Source organism: Salvelinus fontinalis, chromosome 28 (genome assembly GCF_029448725.1).
Source record: "Salvelinus fontinalis isolate EN_2023a chromosome 28, ASM2944872v1, whole genome shotgun sequence".
Lineage (NCBI taxonomy): Eukaryota > Metazoa > Chordata > Actinopteri > Salmoniformes > Salmonidae > Salvelinus > Salvelinus fontinalis.
Genome location: NC_074692.1, coordinates 50,392,690 through 50,420,629, shown reverse-complemented (window position 1 = coordinate 50,420,629; position 27,940 = coordinate 50,392,690). Strand labels below are relative to the sequence as shown.

Genomic DNA, 27,940 nt, shown 5'->3' with positions numbered 1-27,940 from the left:
GGGATGAGGCAGAGTCCAGTTAAAGTCTTAAAGGGATGAGGCAGAGTCCAGTTCAAGTCTTAAAGGGATGAGGCAGAGTCCAGTTCAAGTCTTAAAGGGATGAGGCAGAGTCCAGTTAAAGTCTTAAAGGGATGAGGCAGAGTCCAGTTAAAGTCTTAAAGGGATGAGGCAGAGTCCAGTTAAAGTCTTAAAGGGATGAGGCAGAGTCAACACGGAGAACAAAACCTTTCATCTGCGATGATTAGAGTCCAGTTACAGAACGGATGTCCCCTCGCCAAACTGGTTAATAAGCCAACGCATTGCCAGCTCTCAACGTGAAGTAACAATGTTTCGTTCAGCAGGAATCGTCAAGAACAGGGTCATATTTTCTTGTTAAAATAAATAATATGTTAAAAATGCCAACAATTTTTTGGGAACACAGCCGTAGGGCTGAAATTACAATTCTTGGAGGGCCTGCCAACACAAACGGCGGGAGGAGAGATGGGATTTCCTGTTATATTGGCCAGTGCTGGAATTTCTCCACTGTGCTCTCTGCTCTCTGTTTTCCTTGGAATGATGGGCTCTTGCTAATTAATTCTGCCATTCTTTGCATGCCGCTGGTCCTCTGGTTGCTGGGCAGGCATCGCAGGCCAGGTGTCTATGGACGTTAACGGAGACAGATACGGAGACTTCTCTGTGATGAGCATGACAAACACCGAGGCAGGCACCTATGAGGTAAGAACAAAACCTAACACCAACACTCCTATATCAGGGCCCTTATTCATTAAGCATCTCAGAGTAGGATGGCTGTTCTAGGATCAGGTCACACGGAGTCTCAGTAGGAGTGTTGATCTTGGATCAGGTCATAAAGAGTCTCAGTAGGAGTGGTGATCTAGGATCAGGTCATACAGAGTCAGTAGGAGTGTTAATCTAGGATCAGGTCATAAAGAGTCTCAGTAGGAGTGTTGATCTAGGATCAGGTCATACAGAGTCTCAGTAGGAGTGGTGATCTAGGATCAGGTCATACAGAGTCTCAGTAGGAGTGTTAATCTAGGATCAGGTCATAAAGAGTCTCAGTAGGAGTGGTGATCTAGGATCAGGTCATACAGAGTCTCAGTAGGAGTGGTGATCTAGGATCAGGTCATAAAGAGTCTCAGTGCGAGTGTTGATCTAGGATCAGGTCATACAGAGTCTCAGTAGGAGTGTTGATCTAGGATCAGGTCATAAAGAGTCTCAGAGTAGGAGTACTGTTCTAGGATCAGGTCCCCTCTCTCCATGTGATCTTATTCATAATAATGTAAAAAGCCAAACTGACCCTGTATCAGCGCTCCTACTCTACACCTATGATATAAGAAGAAAACCGTCCACCGCAGATAACATCCAACCTAATCCTGTAACCTCTAGCATCACTAGTGATCAGATGTTTTTTTTAGATGGCACAAATCTTTCTCAATGGACTGTATAAATCGTATAGAATGCCAATCGGCTGTTCAAATGCCCCCTTCTAAATGAAGTTCGTAAAGGACTGTACAGCTTCCATAGAATGCTATCTGCCTTATCAAATGCCCCCTTCTAAATGATGTTCGTAAAGGACTGTACAGCTTCCATAGAATGCTATCTGCCTTATCAAATGCCCCCTTCTAAATGACATTCGTAAAGGACTGTACAGCTTCCATAGAATGCTATCTTCCTTATCAAATGCCCCCTTCTAAATGACGTTCGTAAAGGACTGTACAGCTTCCATAGAATGCTATCTGCCTTATCAAATGCCCCCTTCTAAATGACATTCGTAAAGGACTCTACAGCTTCCATAGAATGCTATCTTCCTTATCAAATGCCCCCTTCTAAATGACGTTCGTAAAGGACTGTATAGCTTCCATAGAATGCTATCTTCCTTATCAAATGCCCCCTTCTAAATGACATTCGTAAAGGACTGTACAGCTTCCATAGAATGCTATCTTTCTTATCAAATTCCCCCTTCTAAATGACGTTCGTAAAGGACTGTACAGCTTCCATAGAATGCTATCTGCCTTATCAAATGCCCCCTTCTAAATGACATTCGTAAAGGACTGTACAGCTTCCATAGAATTCTATCTTCCTTATCAAATGCCCCCTTCTAAATGACATTCGTAAAGGACTGTACAGCTTCCATAGAATGCTATCTTTCTTATCAAATGCCCCCTTCTAAATGACGTTCGTAAAGGACTGTACAGCTTCCATAGAATGCTATCTGCCTTATCAAATGCCCCCTTCTAAATGACATTCGTAAAGGACTGTACAGCTTCCATAGAATGCTATCTGCCTTATCAAATGCCCCCTTCTAAATGACATTCGTAAAGGACTGTACAGCTTCCATAGAATGCTATCTTCCTTATCAAATGCCCCCTTCTAAATGACATTCGTAAAGGACTGTATAGCTTCCATAGAATGCTATCTTCCTTATCAAATGCCCCCTTCTAAATGACATTCGTAAAGGACTCTACAGCTTCCATAGAATGCTATCTGCCTTATCAAATGCCCCCTTCTAAATGACATTCGTAAAGGACTGTATAGCTTCCATAGAATGCTATCTTCCTTATCAAATGCCCCCTTCTAAATGACATTCGTAAAGGACTGTATAGCTTCCATAGAATGCTATCTTCCTTATCAAATGCCCCCTTCTAAATGACATTCGTAAAGGACTGTACAGCTTCCATAGAATGCTATGTGCCTTATCAAATGCCCCCTTCTAAATGACGTTCGTAAAGGACTGTACAGCTTCCATAGAAAGCTATCTTCCTTATCAAATGTCCCCTTCTCCTCCTAGTTGACCTTTTCTAGTACAACTTCTCAATCTGTGGGCCCTATTTGAGATTGACTGCAGTTGTTCCCCCTGTGTGTGTTCTTGGTGTGTAACTACCGTGGTGTGTGTGTTCTCAGACGGTGTGTAACTACTATGGTGTGAAGGAGAGTTTCCAGATGCTTCCGGGTTTCAAACCTGACCACTTCACCCTGAGAGGACTACACAGAGTTTCCCACGCAGACCTGCCAGACAAATCATGTAAATTATCTCTAATGATCTGTAATATATCTGTCTCCACCACACACCAACAAAACACAACATCCTCTCTCTGTCTCTGGCGCTCGAACCCTGTTTATACCTGCCGCTTAAATGCACCCTTTGTGCTGATCTTGTCCACATTCTGATTGCGATCAGGTCTTCCTGACCAGCTCCAGAGGTAGGCAGGCACGCATTGTGTCTGGATATCAATCAAATGTGAACTGATATGGATGATCAAACCACTTAAATCATTATTATACCTACCTCTTATATCTTTGACAGGTACCACCGTTGACTAAATTTGCTTTTATTGTTTAAAGAAGTTATAACTAATGGCATCAGTAATTGTGTTAAAAGAAAGGTATTCATACAATATTTTGAAAGAATATACATAGAGCTAATTTTTTTTGTTTTCTGTATGTAATGAAGGCATGGGGTTGTTCAACGACATATATGTGTATTAATTTCTTTGAAATCTTTCATTTCAGAGAGACAAATAATAAGGTGTTTTGTCGTTGTAAGAAAATGCTATATATCCGCCTCACTCTCAGATAAATAAATAGTACCGCCAGGGTTTACACAGTCAAATGGAACAAATAACTACATTTTAAATAAGGGACAGTACAAAATGAAACATTTGTGAAATTAATATTTAAAGACTGTACAACAACAACAACAACAACAACAAATCAAATCAAATCAAGTTTATTTTATATAGCCCTTCGTACATCAGCTGATATCTCGAAGTGCTGTACAGAAACCCAGCCTAAAACCCCAAACAGCAAGCAATGCAGGTGTAGAAGCACGCAAATCAATACCAGTAATATAAGATCTGTATGCAAAATATTTACTTCATTTAGCAGACGCTCTTATCCAGAGTGACTTACTATTAATGTATTCACCTTAACATAGCTAGGTGAGACATACTAAATATCACAGTCAACTATACAGGATACGAATATTCCATTCCATCTAAACAATGGATATCTATCGTCTGATTTTAAAACACACCTAAAAAATCTATGAACAGAAATGTTTTACACACACATGAACGTACCCATAAGCAATAATTTCTTGTTAAGAAACACAAATGTGAAAAATATACTGTAGTACTGTAGTAACCCAGGTGGATATACTGTAGTACTGTAGTAACCCAGGTGGATATACTGTAGTACTGTAGTAACCCAGGTGGATATACTGTAGTAACCCAGGTGGATATACTGTAGTACTGTAGTAACCCAGGTGGATATACTGTAGTAACCCAGGTGGATATACTGTAGTACTGTAGTAACCCAGGTGGATATACTGTAGTAACCCAGGTGGGTATACTGTAGTACTGTAGTAACCCAGGTGGATATACTGTAGTACTGTAGTAACCCAGGTGGATATACTGTAGTACTGTAGTAACCCAGGTGGATATACTGTAGTACTGTAGTAACCCAGGTGGATATACTGTAGTAACCCAGGTGGATATACTGTAGTACTGTAGTAACCCAGGTGGATATACTGTAGTACTGTAGTAACCCAGGTGGATATACTGTAGTACTGTAGTAACCCAGGTGGATATACTGTAGTACTGTAGTAACCCAGGTGGGTATACTGTAGTACTGTAGTAACCCAGGTGGATATACTGTAGTACTGTAGTAACCCAGGTGGATATACTGTAGTACTGTAGTAACCCAGGTGGATATACTGTAGTACTGTAGTAACCCAGGTGGGTATACTGTAGTAACCCAGGTGGATATACTGTAGCACTGTAGTAACCCAGGTGGATATGCTGTAGTACTGTAGTAACCCAGGTGGATATACTGTAGTACTGTAGTAACCCAGGTGGATATACTGTAGTAACCCAGGTGGATATACTGTAGTACTGTAGTAACCCAGGTGGATATACTGTAGTACTGTAGAAACCCAGGTGGATATACTGTAGTAACCCAGGTGGATATACTGTAGTACTGTAGTAACCCAGGTGGATATACTGTAGTAACCCAGGTGGATATACTGTAGTACTGTAGTAACCCAGGTGGATATACTGTAGTACTGTAGTAACCCAGGTGGATATACTGTAGTACTGTAGTAACCCAGGTGGGTATACTGTAGTACTGTAGTAACCCAGGTGGATATACTGTAGTACTGTAGTAACCCAGGTGGATATACTGTAGTACTGTAGTAACCCAGGTGGATATACTGTAGTACTGTAGTAACCCAGGTGTATATACTGTAGTACTGTAGTAACCCAGGTGGATATACTGTAGTACTGTAGTAACCCAGGTGGATATACTGTAGTACTGTAGTAACCCAGGTGGATATACTGTAGTAACCCAGGTGGATATACTGTAGTAACCCAGGTGGATATACTGTAGTACTGTAGTAACCCAGGTGGGTATACTGTAGTAACCCAGGTGGATATACTGTAGTACTGTAGTAACCCAGGTGGATATACTGTAGTACTGTAGTAACCCAGGTGGATATACTGTAGTACTGTAGTAACCCAGGTGGATATACTGTAGTACTGTAGTAACCCAGGTGGGTATACTGTAGTACTGTAGTAACCCAGGTGGATATACTGTAGTACTGTAGTAACCCAGGTGGATATACTGTAGTACTGTAGTAACCCAGGTGGATATACTGTAGTACTGTAGTAACCCAGGTGGATATACTGTAGTACTGTAGTAACCCAGGTGGATATACTGTAGTACTGTAGTAACCCAGGTGGATATACTGTAGTACTGTAGTAACCCAGGTGGATATACTGTAGTACTGTAGTAACCCAGGTGGATATACTGTAGTACTGTAGTAACCCAGGTGGATATACTGTAGTAACCCAGGTGGATATACTGTAGTAACCCAGGTGGATATACTGTAGTACTGTAGTAACCCAGGTGGATATACTGTAGTACTGTAGTAACCCAGGTGGATATACTGTAGTAACCCAGGTGGATATACTGTAGTACTGTAGTAACCCAGGTGGATATACTGTAGTACTGTAGTAACCCAGGTGGGTATACTGTAGTAACCCAGGTGGATATACTGTAGTAACCCAGGTGGATATACTGTAGTACTGTAGTAACCCAGGTGGATATACTGTAGTACTGTAGTAACCCAGGTGGGTATACTGTAGTACTGTAGTAACCCAGGTGGATATACTGTAGTACTGTAGTAACCCAGGTGGATATACTGTAGTACTGTAGTAACCCAGGTGGATATACTGTAGTACTGTAGTAACCCAGGTGGATATACTGTAGTACTGTAGTAACCCAGGTGGGTATACTGTAGTACTGTAGTAACCCAGGTGGGTATACTGTAGTACTGTAGTAACCCAGGTGGATATACTGTAGTAACCCAGGTGGATATACTGTAGTACTGTAGTAACCCAGGTGGATATACTGTAGTACTGTAGTAACCCAGGTGGGTATACTGTAGTACTGTAGTAACCCAGGTGGATATACTGTAGTACTGTAGTAACCCAGGTGGATATACTGTAGTAACCCAGGTGGATATACTGTAGTACTGTAGTAACCCAGGTGGATATACTGTAGTACTGTAGTAACCCAGGTGGATATACTGTAGTACTGTAGTAACCCAGGTGGATATACTGTAGTACTGTAGTAACCCAGGTGGATATACTGTAGTAACCCAGGTGGATATACTGTAGTACTGTAGTAACCCAGGTGGATATACTGTAGTAACCCAGGTGGATATACTGTAGTACTGTAGTAACCCAGGTGGATATACTGTAGTACTGTAGTAACCCAGGTGGATATACTGTAGTAACCCAGGTGGGTATACTGTAGTACTGTAGTAACCCAGGTGGATATACTGTAGTACTGTAGTAACCCAGGTGGATATACTGTAGTACTGTAGTAACCCAGGTGGATATACTGTAGTACTGTAGTAACCCAGGTGGATATACTGTAGTACTGTAGTAACCAAGGTGGATATACTGTAGTACTGTAGTAACCCAGGTGGATATATTGTAGTACTGTAGTAACCCAGGTGGATATACTGTAGTACTGTAGTAACCCAGGTGGATATACTGTAGTACTGTAGTAACCCAGGTGGATATACTGTAGTAACCCAGGTGGATATACTGTAGTAACCCAGGTGGATATACTGTAGTAACCCAGGTGGATATACTGTAGTACTGTAGTAACCCAGGTGGGTATACTGTAGCACTGTAGTAACCCAGGTGGATATACTGTAGTACTGTAGTAACCCAGGTGGATATACTGTAGTACTGTAGTAACCCAGGTGGATATACTGTAGTAACCCAGGTGGATATACTGTAGTACTGTAGTAACCCAGGTGGATATACTGTAGTACTGTAGAAACCCAGGTGGATATACTGTAGTAACCCAGGTGGATATACTGTAGTACTGTAGTAACCCAGGTGGATATACTGTAGTAACCCAGGTGGATATACTGTAGTACTGTAGTAACCCAGGTGGATATACTGTAGTAACCCAGGTGGATATACTGTAGTACTGTAGTAACCCAGGTGGATATACTGTAGTAACCCAGGTGGATATACTGTAGTACTGTAGTAACCCAGGTGGATATACTGTAGTAACCCAGGTGGATATACTGTAGTAACCCAGGTGGATATACTGTAGTAACCCAGGTGGATATACTGTAGTAACCCAGGTGGATATACTGTAGTAACCCAGGTGGATATACTGTAGTAACCCAGGTGGATATACTGTAGTACTGTAGTAACCCAGGTGGATATACTGTAGTACTGTAGTAACCCAGGTGGATATACTGTAGTACTGTAGTAACCCAGGTGGATATACTGTAGTACTGTAGTAACCCAGGTGGATATACTGTAGTAACCCAGGTGGATATACTGTAGTAACCCAGGTGGATATACTGTAGTAACCCAGGTGGATATACTGTAGTACTGTAGTAACCCAGGTGGGTATACTGTAGTACTGTAGTAACCCAGGTGGATATACTGTAGTAACCCAGGTGGATATACTGTAGTAACCCAGGTGGATATACTGTAGTACTGTAGTAACCCAGGTGGATATACTGTAGTACTGTAGTAACCCAGGTGGATATACTGTAGTACTGTAGTAACCCAGGTGGATATACTGTAGTACTGTAGTAACCCAGGTGGATATACTGTAGTAACCCAGGTGGATATACTGTAGTACTGTAGTAACCCAGGTGGATATACTGTAGTACTGTAGTAACCCAGGTGGGTATACTGTAGTAACCCAGGTGGATATACTGTAGTAACCCAGGTGGATATACTGTAGTACTGTAGTAACCCAGGTGGATATACTGTAGTACTGTAGTAACCCAGGTGGGTATACTGTAGTACTGTAGTAACCCAGGTGGATATACTGTAGTACTGTAGTAACCCAGGTGGATATACTGTAGTACTGTAGTAACCCAGGTGGATATACTGTAGTACTGTAGTAACCCAGGTGGATATACTGTAGTACTGTAGTAACCCAGGTGGGTATACTGTAGTACTGTAGTAACCCAGGTGGGTATACTGTAGTACTGTAGTAACCCAGGTGGATATACTGTAGTAACCCAGGTGGATATACTGTAGTACTGTAGTAACCCAGGTGGGTATACTGTAGTACTGTAGTAACCCAGGTGGATATACTGTAGTACTGTAGTAACCCAGGTGGATATACTGTAGTACTGTAGTAACCCAGGTGGATATACTGTAGTACTGTAGTAACCCAGGTGGGTATACTGTAGTACTGTAGTAACCCAGGTGGGTATACTGTAGTAACCCAGGTGGGTATACTGTAGTACTGTAGTAACCCAGGTGGGTATACTGTAGTAACCCAGGTGGGTATACTGTAGTACTGTAGTAACCCAGGTGGATATACTGTAGTAACCCAGGTGGATATACTGTAGTACTGTAGTAACCCAGGTGGATATACTGTAGTACTGTAGTAACCCAGGTGGGTATACTGTAGTACTGTAGTAACCCAGGTGGATATACTGTAGTACTGTAGTAACCCAGGTGGATATACTGTAGTAACCCAGGTGGGTATACTGTAGTACTGTAGTAACCCAGGTGGATATACTGTAGTACTGTAGTAACCCAGGTGGATATACTGTAGTACTGTAGTAACCCAGGTGGATATACTGTAGTACTGTAGTAACCCAGGTGGATATACTGTAGTAACCCAGGTGGATATACTGTAGTACTGTAGTAACCCAGGTGGATATACTGTAGTACTGTAGTAACCCAGGTGGATATACTGTAGTACTGTTGTAACCCAGGTGGATATACTGTAGTAACCCAGGTGGATATACTGTAGTACTGTAGTAACCCAGGTGGATATACTGTAGTAACCCAGGTGGATATACTGTAGTACTGTAGTAACCCAGGTGGATATACTGTAGTACTGTAGTAACCCAGGTGGATATACTGTAGTACTGTAGTAACCCAGGTGGATATACTGTAGTAACCCAGGTGGATATACTGTAGTAACCCAGGTGGATATACTGTAGTAACCCAGGTGGATATACTGTAGTACTGTAGTAACCCAGGTGGGTATACTGTAGCACTGTAGTAACCCAGGTGGATATACTGTAGTACTGTAGTAACCCAGGTGGATATACTGTAGTACTGTAGTAACCCAGGTGGATATACTGTAGTAACCCAGGTGGATATACTGTAGTACTGTAGTAACCCAGGTGGATATACTGTAGTACTGTAGAAACCCAGGTGGATATACTGTAGTAACCCAGGTGGATATACTGTAGTACTGTAGTAACCCAGGTGGATATACTGTAGTAACCCAGGTGGATATACTGTAGTACTGTAGTAACCCAGGTGGATATACTGTAGTAACCCAGGTGGATATACTGTAGTACTGTAGTAACCCAGGTGGATATACTGTAGTAACCCAGGTGGATATACTGTAGTACTGTAGTAACCCAGGTGGATATACTGTAGTAACCCAGGTGGATATACTGTAGTAACCCAGGTGGATATACTGTAGTAACCCAGGTGGATATACTGTAGTAACCCAGGTGGATATACTGTAGTAACCCAGGTGGATATACTGTAGTAACCCAGGTGGATATACTGTAGTAACCCAGGTGGATATACTGTAGTACTGTAGTAACCCAGGTGGATATACTGTAGTACTGTAGTAACCCAGGTGGATATACTGTAGTACTGTAGTAACCCAGGTGGATATACTGTAGTACTGTAGTAACCCAGGTGGATATACTGTAGTACTGTAGTAACCCAGGTGGATATACTGTAGTACTGTAGTAACCCAGGTGGATATACTGTAGTACTGTAGTAACCCAGGTGGATATACTGTAGTACTGTAGTAACCCAGGTGGATATACTGTAGTACTGTAGTAACCCAGGTGGATATACTGTAGTACTGTAGTAACCCAGGTGGATATACTGTAGTACTGTAGTAACCCAGGTGGATATACTGTAGTACTGTAGTAACCCAGGTGGATATACTGTAGTAACCCAGGTGGATATACTGTAGTACTGTAGTAACCCAGGTGGATATACTGTAGTAACCCAGGTGGATATACTGTAGTACTGTAGTAACCCAGGTGGATATACTGTAGTACTCTAGTAACCCAGGTGGGTATACTGTAGTACTGTAGTAACCCAGGTGGATATACTGTAGTACTGTAGTAACCCAGGTGGATATACTGTAGTACTGTAGTAACCCAGGTGGATATACTGTAGTACTGTAGTAACCCAGGTGGATATACTGTAGTAACCCAGGTGGATATACTGTAGTAACCCAGGTGGATATACTGTAGTACTGTAGTAACCCAGGTGGATATACTGTAGTACTGTAGTAACCCAGGTGGATATACTGTAGTACTGTAGTAACCCAGGTGGGTATACTGTAGTACTGTAGTAACCCAGGTGGATATACTGTAGTACTGTAGTAACCCAGGTGGATATACTGTAGTACTGTAGTAACCCAGGTGGATATACTGTAGTACTGTAGTAACCCAGGTGGATATACTGTAGTAACCCAGGTGGATATACTGTAGTACTGTAGTAACCCAGGTGGGTATACTGTAGTACTGTAGTAACCCAGGTGGATATACTGTAGTACTGTAGTAACCCAGGTGGATATACTGTAGTACTGTAGTAACCCAGGTGGATATACTGTAGTACTGTAGTAACCCAGGTGGATATACTGTAGTACTGTAGTAACCCAGGTGGGTATACTGTAGTACTGTAGTAACCCAGGTGGGTATACTGTAGTACTGTAGTAACCCAGGTGGATATACTGTAGTACTGTAGTAACCCAGGTGGATATACTGTAGTAACCCAGGTGGATATACTGTAGTACTGTAGTAACCCAGGTGGATATACTGTAGTAACCCAGGTGGATATACTGTAGTACTGTAGTAACCCAGGTGGATATACTGTAGTAACCCAGGTGGATATACTGTAGTACTGTAGTAACCCAGGTGGATATACTGTAGTAACCCAGGTGGATATACTGTAGTAACCCAGGTGGATATACTGTAGTACTGTAGTAACCCAGGTGGATATACTGTAGTACTGTAGTAACCCAGGTGGATATACTGTAGTACTGTAGTAACCCAGGTGGATATACTGTAGTACTGTAGTAACCCAGGTGGATATACTGTAGTAACCCAGGTGGATATACTGTAGTACTGTAGTAACCCAGGTGGATATACTGTAGTACTGTAGTAACCCAGGTGGGTATACTGTAGTACTGTAGTAACCCAGGTGGATATACTGTAGTAACCCAGGTGGATATACTGTAGTACTGTAGTAACCCAGGTGGATATACTGTAGTACTGTAGTAACCCAGGTGGATATACTGTAGTACTGTAGTAACCCAGGTGGATATACTGTAGTAACCCAGGTGGATATACTGTAGTAACCCAGGTGGATATACTGTAGTACTGTAGTAACCCAGGTGGATATACTGTAGTAACCCAGGTGGATATACTGTAGTAACCCAGGTGGATATACTGTAGTAACCCAGGTGGATATACTGTAGTACTGTAGTAACCCAGGTGGATATACTGTAGTACTGTAGTAACCCAGGTGGGTATACTGTAGTACTGTAGTAACCCAGGTGGATATACTGTAGTACTGTAGTAACCCAGGTGGGTATACTGTAGTACTGTAGTAACCCAGGTGGATATACTGTAGTAACCCAGGTGGATATACTGTAGTACTGTAGTAACCCAGGTGGATATACTGTAGTAACCCAGGTGGATATACTGTAGTACTGTAGTAATCCAGGTTGATATACTGTAGTAACCCAGGTGGATATACTGTAGTACTGTAGTAACCCAGGTGGATATACTGTAGTAACCCAGGTGGATATACTGTAGTACTGTAGTAACCCAGGTGGATATACTGTAGTACTGTAGTAACCCAGGTGGATATACTGTAGTAACCCAGGTGGGTATACTGTAGTACTGTAGTAACCCAGGTGGATATACTGTAGTACTGTAGTAACCCAGGTGGATATACTGTAGTACTGTAGTAACCCAGGTGGATATACTGTAGTAACCCAGGTGGATATACTGTAGTAACCCAGGTGGATATACTGTAGTACTGTAGTAACCCAGGTGGATATACTGTAGTACTGTAGTAACCCAGGTGGATATACTGTAGTACTGTAGTAACCCAGGTGGATATACTGTAGTACTGTAGTAACCCAGGTGGATATACTGTAGTACTGTAGTAACCCAGGTGGGTATACTGTAGTACTGTAGTAACCCAGGTGGGTATACTGTAGTACTGTAGTAACCCAGGTGGATATACTGTAGTACTGTAGTAACCCAGGTGGATATACTGTAGTAACCCAGGTGGATATACTGTAGTACTGTAGTAACCCAGGTGGATATACTGTAGTAACCCAGGTGGATATACTGTAGTACTGTAGTAACCCAGGTGGATATACTGTAGTAACCCAGGTGGATATACTGTAGTACTGTAGTAACCCAGGTGGATATACTGTAGTAACCCAGGTGGATATACTGTAGTAACCCAGGTGGATATACTGTAGTACTGTAGTAACCCAGGTGGATATACTGTAGTACTGTAGTAACCCAGGTGGATATACTGTAGTACTGTAGTAACCCAGGTGGATATACTGTAGTACTGTAGTAACCCAGGTGGATATACTGTAGTAACCCAGGTGGATATACTGTAGTACTGTAGTAACCCAGGTGGATATACTGTAGTACTGTAGTAACCCAGGGGGGTATACTGTAGTACTGTAGTAACCCAGGTGGATATACTGTAGTAACCCAGGTGGATATACTGTAGTACTGTAGTAACCCAGGTGGATATACTGTAGTACTGTAGTAACCCAGGTGGATATACTGTAGTACTGTAGTAACCCAGGTGGATATACTGTAGTAACCCAGGTGGATATACTGTAGTAACCCAGGTGGATATACTGTAGTACTGTAGTAACCCAGGTGGATATACTGTAGTAACCCAGGTGGATATACTGTAGTAACCCAGGTGGATATACTGTAGTAACCCAGGTGGATATACTGTAGTACTGTAGTAACCCAGGTGGATATACTGTAGTACTGTAGTAACCCAGGTGGGTATACTGTAGTACTGTAGTAACCCAGGTGGATATACTGTAGTACTGTAGTAACCCAGGTGGGTATACTGTAGTACTGTAGTAACCCAGGTGGATATACTGTAGTAACCCAGGTGGATATACTGTAGTACTGTAGTAACCCAGGTGGATATACTGTAGTAACCCAGGTGGATATACTGTAGTACTGTAGTAATTCCAGGTTGATATACTGTAGTAACCCAGGTGGATATACTGTAGTACTGTAGTAACCCAGGTGGATATACTGTAGTAACCCAGGTGGATATACTGTAGTACTGTAGTAACCCAGGTGGATATACTGTAGTACTGTAGTAACCCAGGTGGATATACTGTAGTAACCCAGGTGGGTATACTGTAGTACTGTAGTAACCCAGGTGGATATACTGTAGTACTGTAGTAACCCAGGTGGATATACTGTAGTACTGTAGTAACCCAGGTGGATATACTGTAGTAACCCAGGTGGATATACTGTAGTAACCCAGGTGGATATACTGTAGTACTGTAGTAACCCAGGTGGATATACTGTAGTAACCCAGGTGGATATACTGTAGTAACCCAGGTGGGTATACTGTAGTACTGTAGTAACCCAGGTGGATATACTGTAGTACTGTAGTAACCCAGGTGGATATACTGTAGTACTGTAGTAACCCAGGTGGATATACTGTAGTACTGTAGTAACCCAGGTGGATATACTGTAGTACTGTAGTAACCCAGGTGGATATACTGTAGTACTGTAGTAACCCAGGTGGATATACTGTAGTACTGTAGTAACCCAGGTGGATATACTGTAGTACTGTAGTAACCCAGGTGGATATACTGTAGTACTGTAGTAACCCAGGTGGATATACTGTAGTACTGTAGTAACCCAGGTGGATATACTGTAGTAACCCAGGTGGATATACTGTAGTACTGTAGTAACCCAGGTGGATATACTGTAGTACTGTAGTAACCCAGGTGGATATACTGTAGTACTGTAGTAACCCAGGTGGATATACTGTAGTACTGTAGTAACCCAGGTGGATATACTGTAGTACTGTAGTAACCCAGGTGGATATACTGTAGTACTGTAGTAACCCAGGTGGATATACTGTAGTACTGTAGTAACCCAGGTGGATATACTGTAGTACTGTAGTAACCCAGGTGGATATACTGTAGTACTGTAGTAACCCAGGTGGATATACTGTAGTACTGTAGTAACCCAGGTGGATATACTGTAGTACTGTAGTAACCCAGGTGGATATACTGTAGTACTGTAGTAACCCAGGTGGATATACTGTAGTAACCCAGGTGGATATACTGTAGTACTGTAGTAACCCAGGTGGATATACTGTAGTAACCCAGGTGGATATACTGTAGTACTGTAGTAACCCAGGTGGATATACTGTAGTAACCCAGGTGGATATACTGTAGTACTGTAGTAACCCAGGTGGATATACTGTAGTAACCCAGGTGGATATACTGTAGTACTGTAGTAACCCAGGTGGATATACTGTAGTACTGTAGTAACCCAGGTGGATATACTGTAGTACTGTAGTAACCCAGGTGGATATACTGTAGTACTGTTGTAACCCAGGTGGATATACTGTAGTACTGTAGTAACCCAGGTGGATATACTGTAGTACTGTAGTAACCCAGGTGGATATACTGTAGTACTGTAGTAACCCAGGTGGATATACTGTAGTACTGTAGTAACCCAGGTGGATATACTGTAGTACTGTAGTAACCCAGGTGGATATACTGTAGTACTGTAGTAACCCAGGTGGATATACTGTAGTAACCCAGGTGGATATACTGTAGTACTGTAGTAACCCAGGTGGATATACTGTAGTAACCCAGGTGGATATACTGTAGTACTGTAGTGACCCAGGTGGATATACTGTAGTAACCCAGGTGGATATACTGTAGTAACCCAGGTGGATATACTGTAGTAACCCAGGTGGATATACTGTAGTAACCCAGGTGGGTATACTGTAGTACTGTAGTAACCCAGGTGGATATACTGTAGTACTGTAGTAACCCAGGTGGATATACTGTAGTACTGTAGTAACCCAGGTGGGTATACTGTAGTAACCCAGGTGGATATACTGTAGTACTGTAGTAACCCAGGTGGATATACTGTAGTACTGTAGTAACCCAGGTGGATATACTGTAGTACTGTAGTAACCCAGGTGGATATACTGTAGTACTGTAGTAACCCAGGTGGATATACTGTAGTACTGTAGTAACCCAGGTGGATATACTGTAGTAACCCAGGTGGATATACTGTAGTACTGTAGTAACCCAGGTGGATATATTGTAGTACTGTAGTAACCCAGGTGGATATACTGTAGTACTGTAGTAACCCAGGTGGATATACTGTAGTACTGTAGTAACCCAGGTGGATATACTGTAGTACTGTAGTAACCCAGGTGGATATACTGTAGTACTGTAGTAACCCAGGTGGATATACTGTAGTACTGTAGTAACCCAGGTGGATATACTGTAGTACTGTAGTAACCCAGGTGGATATACTGTAGTAACCCAGGTGGATATACTGTAGTAACCCAGGTGGATATACTGTAGTACTGTAGTAACCCAGGTGGATATACTGTAGTACTGTAGTAACCCAGGTGGATATACTGTAGTACTGTAGTAACCCAGGTGGATATACTGTAGTACTGTAGTAACCCAGGTGGATATACTGTAGTACTGTAGTAACCCAGGTGGATATACTGTAGTACTGTAGTAACCCAGGTGGATATACTGTAGTACTGTAGTAACCCAGGTGGATATACTGTAGTAACCCAGGTGGATATACTGTAGTACTGTAGTAACCCAGGTGGATATACTGTAGTAACCCAGGTGGATATACTGTAGTAACCCAGGTGGATATACTGTAGTACTGTAGTAACCCAGGTGGATATACTGTAGTAACCCAGGTGGATATACTGTAGTAACCCAGGTGGGTATACTGTAGTACTGTAGTAACCCAGGTGGATATACTGTAGTACTGTAGTAACCCAGGTGGATATACTGTAGTACTGTAGTAACCCAGGTGGATATACTGTAGTACTGTAGTAACCCAGGTGGATATACTGTAGTACTGTAGTAACCCAGGTGGATATACTGTAGTAACCCAGGTGGATATACTGTAGTAACCCAGGTGGGTATACTGTAGTACTGTAGTAACCCAGGTGGATATACTGTAGTACTGTAGTAACCCAGGTGGATATACTGTAGTAACCCAGGTGGATATACTGTAGTAACCCAGGTGGATATACTGTAGTAACCCAGGTGGGTATACTGTAGTAACCCAGTTGGATATACTGTAGTAACCCAGGTGGGTATACTGTAGTAACCCAGGTGGATATACTGTAGTAACCCAGGTGGATATACTGTAGTAACCCAGGTGGGTATACTGTAGTAACCCAGGTGGATATACTGTAGTAACCCAGGTGGATATACTGTAGTAACCCAGGTGGGTATACTGTAGTACTGTAGTAACCCAGGTGGATATACTGTAGTACTGTAGTAACCCAGGTGGATATACTGTAGTACTGTAGTAACCCAGGTGGATATACTGTAGTAACCCAGGTGGATATACTGTAGTAACCCAGGTGGGTATACTGTAGTACTGTAGTAACCCAGGTGGATATACTGTAGTACTGTAGTAACCCAGGTGGATATACTGTAGTACTGTAGTAACCCAGGTGGATATACTGTAGTACTGTAGTAACCCAGGTGGATATACTGTAGTACTGTAGTAACCCAGGTGGATATACTGTAGTAACCCAGGTGGATATACTGTAGTAACCCAGGTGGGTATACTGTAGTACTGTAGTAACCCAGGTGGATATACTGTAGTACTGTAGTAACCCAGGTGGGTATACTGTAGTAACCCAGGTGGATATACTGTAGTACTGTAGTAACCCAGGTGGATATACTGTAGTACTGTAGTAACCCAGGTGGGTATACTGTAGTACTGTAGTAACCCAGGTGGATATACTGTAGTACTGTAGTAACCCAGGTGGATATACTGTAGTACTGTAGTAACCCAGGTGGATATACTGTAGTACTGTAGTAACCCAGGTGGATATACTGTAGTACTGTAGTAACCCAGGTGGGTATACTGTAGTACTGTAGTAACCCAGGTGGATATACTGTAGTACTGTAGTAACCCAGGTGGATATACTGTAGTACTGTAGTAACCCAGGTGGATATACTGTAGTAACCCAGGTGGATATACTGTAGTACTGTAGTAACCCAGGTGGGTATACTGTAGTACTGTAGTAACCCAGGTGGATATACTGTAGTACTGTAGTAACCCAGGTGGGTATACTGTAGTACTGTAGTAACCCAGGTGGATATACTGTAGTACTGTAGTAACCCAGGTGGATATACTGTAGTACTGTAGTAACCCAGGTGGATATACTGTAGTAACCCAGGTGGATATACTGTAGTACTGTAGTAACCCAGGTGGGTATACTGTAGTACTGTAGTAACCCAGGTGGATATACTGTAGTACTGTAGTAACCCAGGTGGGTATACTGTAGTACTGTAGTAACCCAGGTGGGTATACTGTAGTACTGTAGTAACCCAGGTGGATATACTGTAGTACTGTAGTAACCCAGGTGGATATACTGTAGTACTGTAGTAACCCAGGTGGATATACTGTAGTACTGTAGTAACCCAGGTGGATATACTGTAGTACTGTAGTAACCCAGGTGGATATACTGTAGTAACCCAGGTGGATATACTGTAGTACTGTAGTAACCCAGGTGGATATACTGTAGTACTGTAGTAACCCAGGTGGATATACTGTAGTACTGTAGTAACCCAGGTGGATATACTGTAGTAACCCAGGTGGATATACTGTAGTACTGTAGTAACCCAGGTGGGTATACTGTAGTAACCCAGGTGGATATACTGTAGTACTGTAGTAACCCAGGTGGATATACTGTAGTACTGTAGTAACCCAGGTGGATATACTGTAGTACTGTAGTAACCCAGGTGGATATACTGTAGTAACCCAGGTGGATATACTGTAGTACTGTAGTAACCCAGGTGGATATACTGTAGTACTGTAGTAACCCAGGTGGATATACTGTAGTAACCCAGGTGGATATACTGTAGTAACCCAGGTGGATATACTGTAGTAACCCAGGTGGGTATACTGTAGTACTGTAGTAACCCAGGTGGATATACTGTAGTACTGTAGTAACCCAGGTGGATATACTGTAGTACTGTAGTAACCCAGGTGGATATACTGTAGTACTGTAGTAACCCAGGTGGATATACTGTAGTAACCCAGGTGGGTATACTGTAGTACTGTAGTAACCCAGGTGGATATACTGTAGTACTGTAGTAACCCAGGTGGGTATACTGTAGTAACCCAGGTGGATATACTGTAGTACTGTAGTAACCCAGGTGGGTATACTGTAGTACTGTAGTAACCCAGGTGGGCATCAGCGGTACCGTTAACCTTACTAATAGCCTCCCTCTTCTTCTCCAAGCAGGTGGACTAGGAGTATCTGCTGTTACTGGGATCATAGTGGGAGCCCTGCTGGGCACAGCACTGCTAATGGCCTTCTACTTCATCAGGTAAAACAGCACATGTCATGTTCAGTACGTTGGACTAGTAACCAGCATGTTCAGAACTGTCTGTGTGGCTCAGATAGTACGAGTGGATGTTGGTTTCCTAGAGTGTTGGACTTGTAACCGAAAGGTTGCAAGTTCGAATCCCCGAGCTGACAAGGTACAAATCTATTGTTCTGCCCCCTGAACAAGGCAGTTAACCCATTGTTCCTAGGCCATCATTGAAAATAAGAATTTGTTCTTAACTGACTTGCCTAGTTAAATTAAGGTAAAATAAAAATAAATAAATAATGCATGGCTGATCTAGTAAGAGTGGATGTTGGTTTCCTACTACAGGGCTGATCTAGTTAGAGTGGATGTTGGTTTCCTACCACAGGGCTGATCTAGTAAGAGTGGATGTTGGTTTCCTACCACAGGGCTGATCTAGTAAGAGTGGATGTTGGTTTCCTGCTACAGGGCTGATCTAGTTAGAGTGGATGTTGGTTTCGTACTACAGGGCTGATCTAGTTAGAGTGGATGTTGGTTTTGTACTACAGGGCTGATCTAGTTAGAGTGGATGTTGGTTTCCTACCACAGGGCTGATCTAGTAAGAGTGGATGTTGGTTTCCTGCTACAGGGCTGATCTAGTTAGAGTGGATGTTGGTTTCGTACTACAGGGCTGATCTAGTTAGAGTGGATGTTGGTTTCCTACTACAGGGCTGATCTAGTAAGAGTGGATGTTGGTTTCCTGCTACAGGGCTGATCTAGTAAGAGTGGATGTTGGTTTTGTACTACAGGGCTGATCTAGTAAGAGTGGATGTTGGTTTCCTACTACAGGGCTGATCTAGTAAGAGTGGGTGTTGGTTTCCTGCTACAGGGCTGATCTAGTTAGAGTGGATGTTGGTTTCCTACTACAGGGCTGATCTAGTAAGAGTGGATGTTGGTTTCCTACTACAGGGCTGATCTAGTTAGAGTGGATGTTGGTTTCCTACTATAGGGCTGATCTAGTTAGAGTGGATGTTGGTTTCCTACTACAGGGCTGATCTAGTTAGAGTGGGTGTTGGTTTCGTACTACAGGGCTGATCTAGTTAGAGTGGATGTTGGTTTCCTACTACAGGGCTGATCTAGTTAGAGTGGATGTTGGTTTTGTACTACAGGGCTGATCTAGTTAGAGTGGATGTTGGTTTCCTACCACAGGGCTGATCTAGTAAGAGTGGATGTTGGTTTCGTACTTCAGGGCTGATCTAGTTAGAGTGGATGTTGGTTTCCTACTACAGGGCTGATCTAGTTAGAGTGGATGTTGGTTTCCTACCACAGGGCTGATCTAGTAAGAGTGGATGTTGGTTTCGTACTACAGGGCTGATCTAGTAAGAGTGGATGTTGGTTTCGTACTACAGGGCTGATATAGTTAGAGTGGATGTTGGTTTCGTACTACAGGGCTGATCTAGTAAGAGTGGATGTTGGTTTCGTACTACAGGGCTGATCTAGTTAGAGTGGATGTTGGTTTCCTACTATAGGGCTGATCTAGTCAGAGTGGATGTTGGTTTCGTACTACAGGGCTGATCTAGTTAGAGTGGATGTTGGTTTCGTACTACAGGGCTGATATAGTAAGAGTGGATGTTGGTTTTGTACTACAGGGCTGATCTAGTTAGAGTGGATGTTGGTTTCCTACTACAGGGCTGATCTAGTAGGAATCTATAGCAGGAGGCCCCATTTCACTGTAAACAATAATCTGTGCACAATTACTGACCTGTCCTAAAAGAGAAGACAGACGATTCAAACCATTCTCAAAGCCTTTTGTCTTGTTCCTAACAGGAAGAACTACAGGATAACCATTGAGAGGCGTACGGCGAGGGAGGAATGTGACATTGGGAAGCATCGTCAGTTACGAGAGGATTCTATCAGATCTAACTTCTCGGCAGCGTAGAGCATCACCGCGGTTACCATCTGTTTCCGCCGACGTTCCCGTTCCAGGGAAGCGGCGTAGCGCGGAAGGAAGCACCATGGGAACGTGACCAAAGACTCTACACACGCTACACGGCTGTCAGAGGAGTCATGCTATTTAAAGAAAGACATACTGTCATTTATATGTGTTTTTAAATTTTCTCTTTGAATTTTTTTTGACTTTCATAAACTCAGGAAAGTTCCAGTCACACAGCAGCACCACTTTCATCTCTGTATATATCTGTAGGTGTGTCTTCTCCCCGTAAGAGGGCCAGTACAGAAGACATTAATAGTATAATATTATGTTTTCACCTGTTTCATAACAAACAGTACAAGCAGTTTTGACCATGTAAAAAAAGCATTTGCACTCCATACAGGGTTACAATAACACCAGAGATAACAGGGATCAATAAGCCTGTGAAACTTCATTGGTACATGTCAGATCAGAGATCACAGGTCAGATCAGAGATAACAGGTCAGATCAGAGATAACAGGTCAGATCAGAGATAACGGGTTGATAAACAGATCAGATCAGAGATAACAGTCTTGTTTAGCAGTCTTACAGCTTGGGGGTAGAAGCTGTTCAGGATCCTGGTGGTTCCAGACTTGGTGTATCGGTACCACTTCCTGGAGAGCTACCATTTTCACTTCAATCCTAATCTAGCACACTTGATTGTAATTCAACTGGGGTTGGAGCAAAAACCTGGGGAAGGGAAAGCCCTGGTCTTTGGAATGGTCCACGCTAAAGGGACCAACCCAACGCTACTTCAGGAGATTTGAGTCTTTGAACTTCGGATTACACCATTTTGGTATCACTGCAGTGATTTGATTCTCAATCAACCAATCAAGTAAATTATAAAGTATTACATTTTGCAAAGTAAAATTCTCTTGTAAAACACCTTGTATCTACTTTGGCTTATTTTCTAAAGTAACAGTTTTCTAGAGATATTTTTTTTTTTTGATTAAATATGGTGTTTCTGTAATATGCCCTTCCCACAGTAGTATACTGTGATGATTCTGACACAACTACAAAAAACAGACTGGTTTCTTCTGAGATGAAGAGTAACATCTATTTCTTCTCTGCATCTCTGAGACCTGTTATTTCACTATATACTGTATATATACAGTTGATCTTGGAAGTTTACATACACCTTAGCCAAATACATTTAAACTCAGTTTTTCACAATTCCTAACATGTAATCCTAGTAAAAAATCCCTGTCTTAGGTCAGTTAGGATCACCACTTTATTTTAAGAATGTGAAATGTCAGAATAATTGTAGAGAGTATGATTTATTTCAGCTTTTATTTATTTCATCACATTCCCAGTGGGTCAGAAGTTTACATACATTCAATTAGTATTTGGTAGCATTGCCTTTAAATTGTTTAACTTGGGTCAAATGTTTCGGGTAGCCTTCCACAAGCTTCGCACAATAAGTTGGGTGAATTTTGGCCCATTCCTCCTGACAGAGCTGGTGTAACTGAGTCAGGTTTGTAGGCCTCCTTGCTCACACACGCTTTTTCAGTTCTACCCACAAATGTTTTATGGGATTGAGGTCAGGGCTATGTGATGGCCTCTCCAATACCTTGACTTTGTTTTCCTTAAGCCATTTTGCCACAACTTTGGAAGTATGCTTGGGGTCATTGTCCATTTGGAAGACCCATTTGCGACCAAGCTTTAAATGTCGTAAGATGTTGCTTCAATATTTCCACATAATTTTCGTGCCTCATGATGCCATCTATTTTGTGAAGTGCACCAGTCCCTCCTGCAGCAAAGCAACCCCACAACATGATGCTGCCACCCCCGTGCTTCACGGTTGGGATGGTGTTCTTCGGCTTGCAAGGCTCCCCCTTTTTCGTCCAAACATAATGATGGTCATTATGGCCAAACAGTTCTATTTTTGTTTCATCAGACCAGAGGACATTTCTCCAAAAAGTACAATCTTTGTCCCCATGTGCAGTTGCAAACCGTAGTCTGGCTTTTTTATTATGGTTTTGGAGCAGTGGCTTCTTCCTTGCTGAGCGGCCTTTCAGGTTATGTCGATATAGGACTCTTACTGTGGATATAGATACTTTTGTACCTGTTTCCTCCAGCATCTTCACAAGGTCCTTTGCTGTTGTTCTGGGATTGGTTTGCACTTTTCGCACCAAAGTACGTTCATCTCTAGGAGACAGAACACGTCTCCTTCCTGAGCGGTATGACGGCTGCGTGGTCCCATGGTGTTTATACTTGCGTACTATAGTTTGTACAGATGAACGTGGTACCTTCAGGCGTTTGGAAATTGCTCCCAAGGATGAACCAGACTTTTGGAGGTCTACAATGTCTTGGCTGATTTCTTTAGATTTTCCCATGATGTCAAGCAAAGAGGCACTGAGTTTGAAGGTAGGCCTTGAAATACATCCACAGGTACACCTCCAATTGACTCAAATTATGTCAATTAGCCTATCAGAAGCTTCTAAAGCTATGACATCATTTTCTGGAATTTTCCAAGCTGTTTAAAGGCACAGTCACCTTAGTGTATGTAAACTTCTGACCCACTGGAATTGTGATACAGTGAATTATAAGTGAAATAAATAATCTGTCTGTAAACAATTGTTGGAAAAATGACTTGTGTCTAGCACAAGGTAGATGTCCTAACCGACTTGCCAAAACTATAGTTTGTTAACAAGAAATTTGTGGAGTGGTTGAAAAACGAGTTTAAATGACTTCAACCTAAGTCTATGTAAACTTCCGACTTCAACTGTATATTTTGGGAAACTATAGAATCATCGAAGTGATATGTGTAAATTAGTTATATTTATGTATTTTTAGTATATTAATAGAAATCTGAGATCAAATATACAGACTCACGTATTCAGTACATAGTTTAGAAAACGTCTGATATTAATGCATTATGAATGATGATATCAAATGCATTATTAGGGTTAGATGGCATTAATCTGTCATTATTACTCCTGGTTTCATGGATCCTTATGTTCTCCTCTGCCTGGGCAGTAGGACCATCTCATTGGCAATATAGATATATTTTATTTGTTTTATTTCCTTTTTATTTAGGGGGGCGGGGTCTGCTCTAAAGTAAATCATGTCCTCAATGGATAACGCTTGCAGCTAGTTTCTAAGCAACAGTCTGGTGAAAATGAAAAGCGTGGAAAACTATTCTGAAATTAAACCTCCACTTGACTCTTTTCAATTATCAGCCGTGAATGCAATCAATTATAAAAGTCCATGCCTTTGTTAACACAAAAATAAAGGGCATTTAAATAGAGCGTCATGTGATCCTATAATAACTGCGGCATGTCAGCTAGGTGTCTGGAAGAGAAATAATGAAATGGAAAATGTTCATTTGAATTATTTAATTTGAATGTCAGTCTTAATTCTTCTTCCTCCTTTGGAATGATCTAAAAGGTTTTGTTTTTCAAAGCTTGTTTCAGACATTGAAAATCATCCTCATTCCCTCTTAACATGTAATTTCTGCGGCCGTGTTGGGAGTTAAATGTTCTAGGGACATGTTAATGACACTGTATATGGCATCAGTTGGAAAACTCATAATTTGGAAAAATGAGTCTGGCAACGATTGCCAATCAGTGGCCAGAGAACACAGAGGCCAGTCACTGCAGGCCTTGCAGAAGGTAAATACATCCACCCAGCTTATTGGCAGCCTGCGGTTAAACCAGGGCCAATACCGGGTGATTTCAAATGACATGATACTGATTGGAACATTTTAAACTGCCGTAGTTAAATGAAAATCCTGTTGGAGAGGGAGACGCAATCCAATCCAATGCAATTCCACTCATATTAACCACATCACATACAGGAGCTTTCGAGGTTTTCCTCCCAACTCTAAACTGTTTCTTGTTACACACCAACGTTAAGCTCCATGCGTAGTGCGTAGTGCGTAGTGTGTATTACGTAGTATAATAAATACAACCACTCAGTCCCAAAGTGTTCCCTTCTGAACATTTATTGGCCTATTTCAAAACTCTATTGTAAAATATACTTGATAATCAATCAGTACATTTCGACACCATTTTTTCACTACGATGACGAGCCGTTACAGCACATCCGTCAGGAAATGATCAAACGTCAACTCGTTGAGGTGCGTACTGACTTCCCTGAACACCCAGTAGGTGTGTTCACAAAGCATCTCAAGAGTTGAGGCGCTGATCTAGGATCAGGCCCTCCCTCCTCTTGTTCATTAGGATGTTAGAACTGATGTGGTCTCTCTTTCTGAATACTGGCCCAGGTCAACATACAGGTCAACATATCTGACCCCAACCCTAATGCTCCAGGATACAGGTCAACATATCTGACATTATCAACGTGTTCCAGAGGAAACGTTTCCATTTCCTTTTGTCACTTGTTACAAACCATACTAGTCCTCCCACAGAGACAGACAAAAACAGACACACAGACGTACAGTCAGAGAGACAAAACTGTGATCTAAGCATTTCCATCTTGGAAAAACAGCAAATAGCTTTCAATTGTAATATGTCGTCGGGAGACGATCGTTAGAAGGACTTCCTGAAACGGTGCCGGTACACTTTAGTTGAGTCTCGTCTTCTCACGGGCCCCGTGAAACGGAAATGGGATTACATTTTCTTACCCAGTTGTGTAAGCATCCACTACCCTACACCAAATACATATACAAGCTTCGTCAGGAGTCTTTGGGTTAACTTCCTAAAAAAAATTGTCCCGTTACATATAAGATATCTGTCTAATACGCCTCTCAAAGTGGACATTTCACAGTGAATTAAAATCAGTTTGTATCATAATGAATTATATATAAAAGCTACATGAAGCTAGTGATGAGGACATGTAGTGATGTAAAGTAAAGTTTTCTGCATTTAATGTGTTAGTGTTATTTATGATTTTACCTTTTTTTTTGTAGAAATGTAATATTTCAGTGTTCTATTTAACCCCCTGTTTTGTGTAATATACTGTATTATTTTTGAGATGACACATTATTAAGAAATATCTGCCTTTTACAGACTATACATGGCTTTTTAAGACATATATGTCAGAAATGTAACTTATTTACAGTATCAACATACAGTGTATATAAATATATATATATTTATATATATATTGACAAATAAAATGTAAAAACTAGCTTGTCCTGTAGTTCCTTATTGTAATAGATTTCCTTGGTGCCACTATAGATTCTCTCCATAAAGGACTCTACAACTTGGAAAGAATGCTAATGCTATTTACTTGTCAAATGCCCCCTTCTCCTCTTACCTGACCTTCTATAGCACAGCTCGATAACCTTCGGGACCTTTAGACTGTACTGCAAGGGGACTAGACTGCACTGCAAGGGGACTAGACTGTACTGCAAGGGGACTAGACTGTACTGCAAGGGGGATGTACTGCAAGGGGACTAGACTGCACTGCAAGGGGACTAGACTGTACTGCAAGGGGACTGTACTGCAAGGGGACTAGACTGTACTGCAAGGGGACTAGACTGCAAGGGGACTGTACTGCAAGGGGACTAGACTGTACTGCAAGGAGACTAGACTGTACTGCAAGGGGACTATACTGCAAGGGGACTAGACTGTACTGCAAGGGGACTAGACTGTACTGCAAGGGGACTAGACTGTACTGCAAGGGGACTGTACTGCAAGGGGACTAGACTGTACTGCAAGGGGACTAGACTGTACTGCAAGGGGACTGTACTGCAAGGGGACTAGACTGTACTGCAAGGAGACTGTACTGCAAGGGGACTAGACTGTACTGCAAGGGGACTAGACTGTACTGCAAGGGGACTGTACTGCAAGGGGACTAGACTGTACTGCAAGGGGACTGTACTGCAAGGGGACTAGACTGTACTGCAAGGGGACTAGACTGCAAGGGGACTGTACTGCAAGGGGACTAGACTGTACTGCAAGGAGACTAGACTGTACTGCAAGGGGACTATACTGCAAGGGGACTAGACTGTACTGCAAGGGGACTAGACTGTACTGCAAGGGGACTAGACTGTACTGCAAGGGGACTAGACTGTACTGCAAGGGGACTAGACTGTACTGCAAGTGGACTAGACTGTACTGCAAGTGGACTAGACTGTACTGCAAGGAGACTGTACTGCAAGGGGACTAGACTGTACTGCAAGGAGACTGTACTGCAAGGGGACTAGACTGTACTGCAAGGGGACTAGACTGTACTGCAAGTGGACTAGACTGTACTGCAAGTGGACTAGACTGTACTGCATGAGGACTAGACTGTACTGCAAGGAGACTAGACTGTACTGTAAGGAGACTAGACTGTGTTGAAAGGAGACTGTACTGCAAGGGGACCAGACTGTACTGCAAGGGGACAAGACTGTCAAGCTCCTTAACATTAAATTGTTGCGCCATTCAAACAAGCAAGCAGAAAATATGCTCAGCAGCAAGTATCGTACTTTATCCTTAACATGACAGAAGCATAAACAAATGTAACCTGTCAGGATAGATGTACAACAGAGGGAATGCTTGAGTCCTTTCTTAGTGATGCAGCACTAGGGGTATAGGGTTCAGGAGTACATTCCTCATGGACTCCAGACTAGCAGTGTGAACACTGTGGGTAAACAAGCCGGGACGGAGAGGTGAACACAGGTCAATCCTGCCAAGACAAACTAACGCTGACACACCTTACCTGAGCTGAGCTGTCCACTACACTAAACAGAGTGGTCAACAACTTCCTACTGTATTCTACACTAAACAGAGTGGTCAACAACTTCCTACTGTATTCTACACTAAACAGAGTGGTCAACAACTTCCTACTGTATTCTACACTAAACAGAGTGGTCAACAACTTCCTACTGTATTCTACACTAAACAGAGTGGTCAACAACTTCCTAGT

General features: G+C 42.2%; 1 protein-coding gene across 2 annotated transcripts; it reads left to right on the top strand.

Moving 5' to 3' along the window:
• Nucleotides 1-26,173, top strand: LOC129825759 (atrial natriuretic peptide receptor 3-like). Of its 2 annotated transcripts, none has more exons than XM_055885908.1 (4): nucleotides 1-714; nucleotides 2,899-3,019; nucleotides 19,104-19,191; nucleotides 20,980-26,173. In XM_055885908.1, the coding sequence occupies exons 1-4, from the start codon at nucleotides 640-642 to the stop codon at nucleotides 21,089-21,091; spliced, it is 396 nt and encodes a 131-aa protein (XP_055741883.1). In that variant the 5' UTR covers nucleotides 1-639; the 3' UTR covers nucleotides 21,092-26,173. The 2 variants fall into 2 exon arrangements, with proteins under 2 accessions (XP_055741883.1, XP_055741884.1); XM_055885909.1 differs by having other exon boundaries at nucleotides 441-714; nucleotides 19,107-19,191.
• Nucleotides 26,174-27,940: the final 1,767 nt, after the last annotated feature.

Excerpts from the sequence above, each read along its gene's own strand:
- LOC129825759 (XM_055885908.1), top strand. The coding sequence starts at position 640 with ATGGACGTTAACGGAGACAGATACGGAGACTTCTCTGTGATGAGCATG. Across the intron at positions 715-2,898 it reads CCGAGGCAGGCACCTATGAG|ACGGTGTGTAACTACTATGG; the intron begins GTAAGAACAAAA and ends GTGTGTTCTCAG. Across the intron at positions 19,192-20,979 it reads ATGGCCTTCTACTTCATCAG|GAAGAACTACAGGATAACCA; the intron begins GTAAAACAGCAC and ends TGTTCCTAACAG.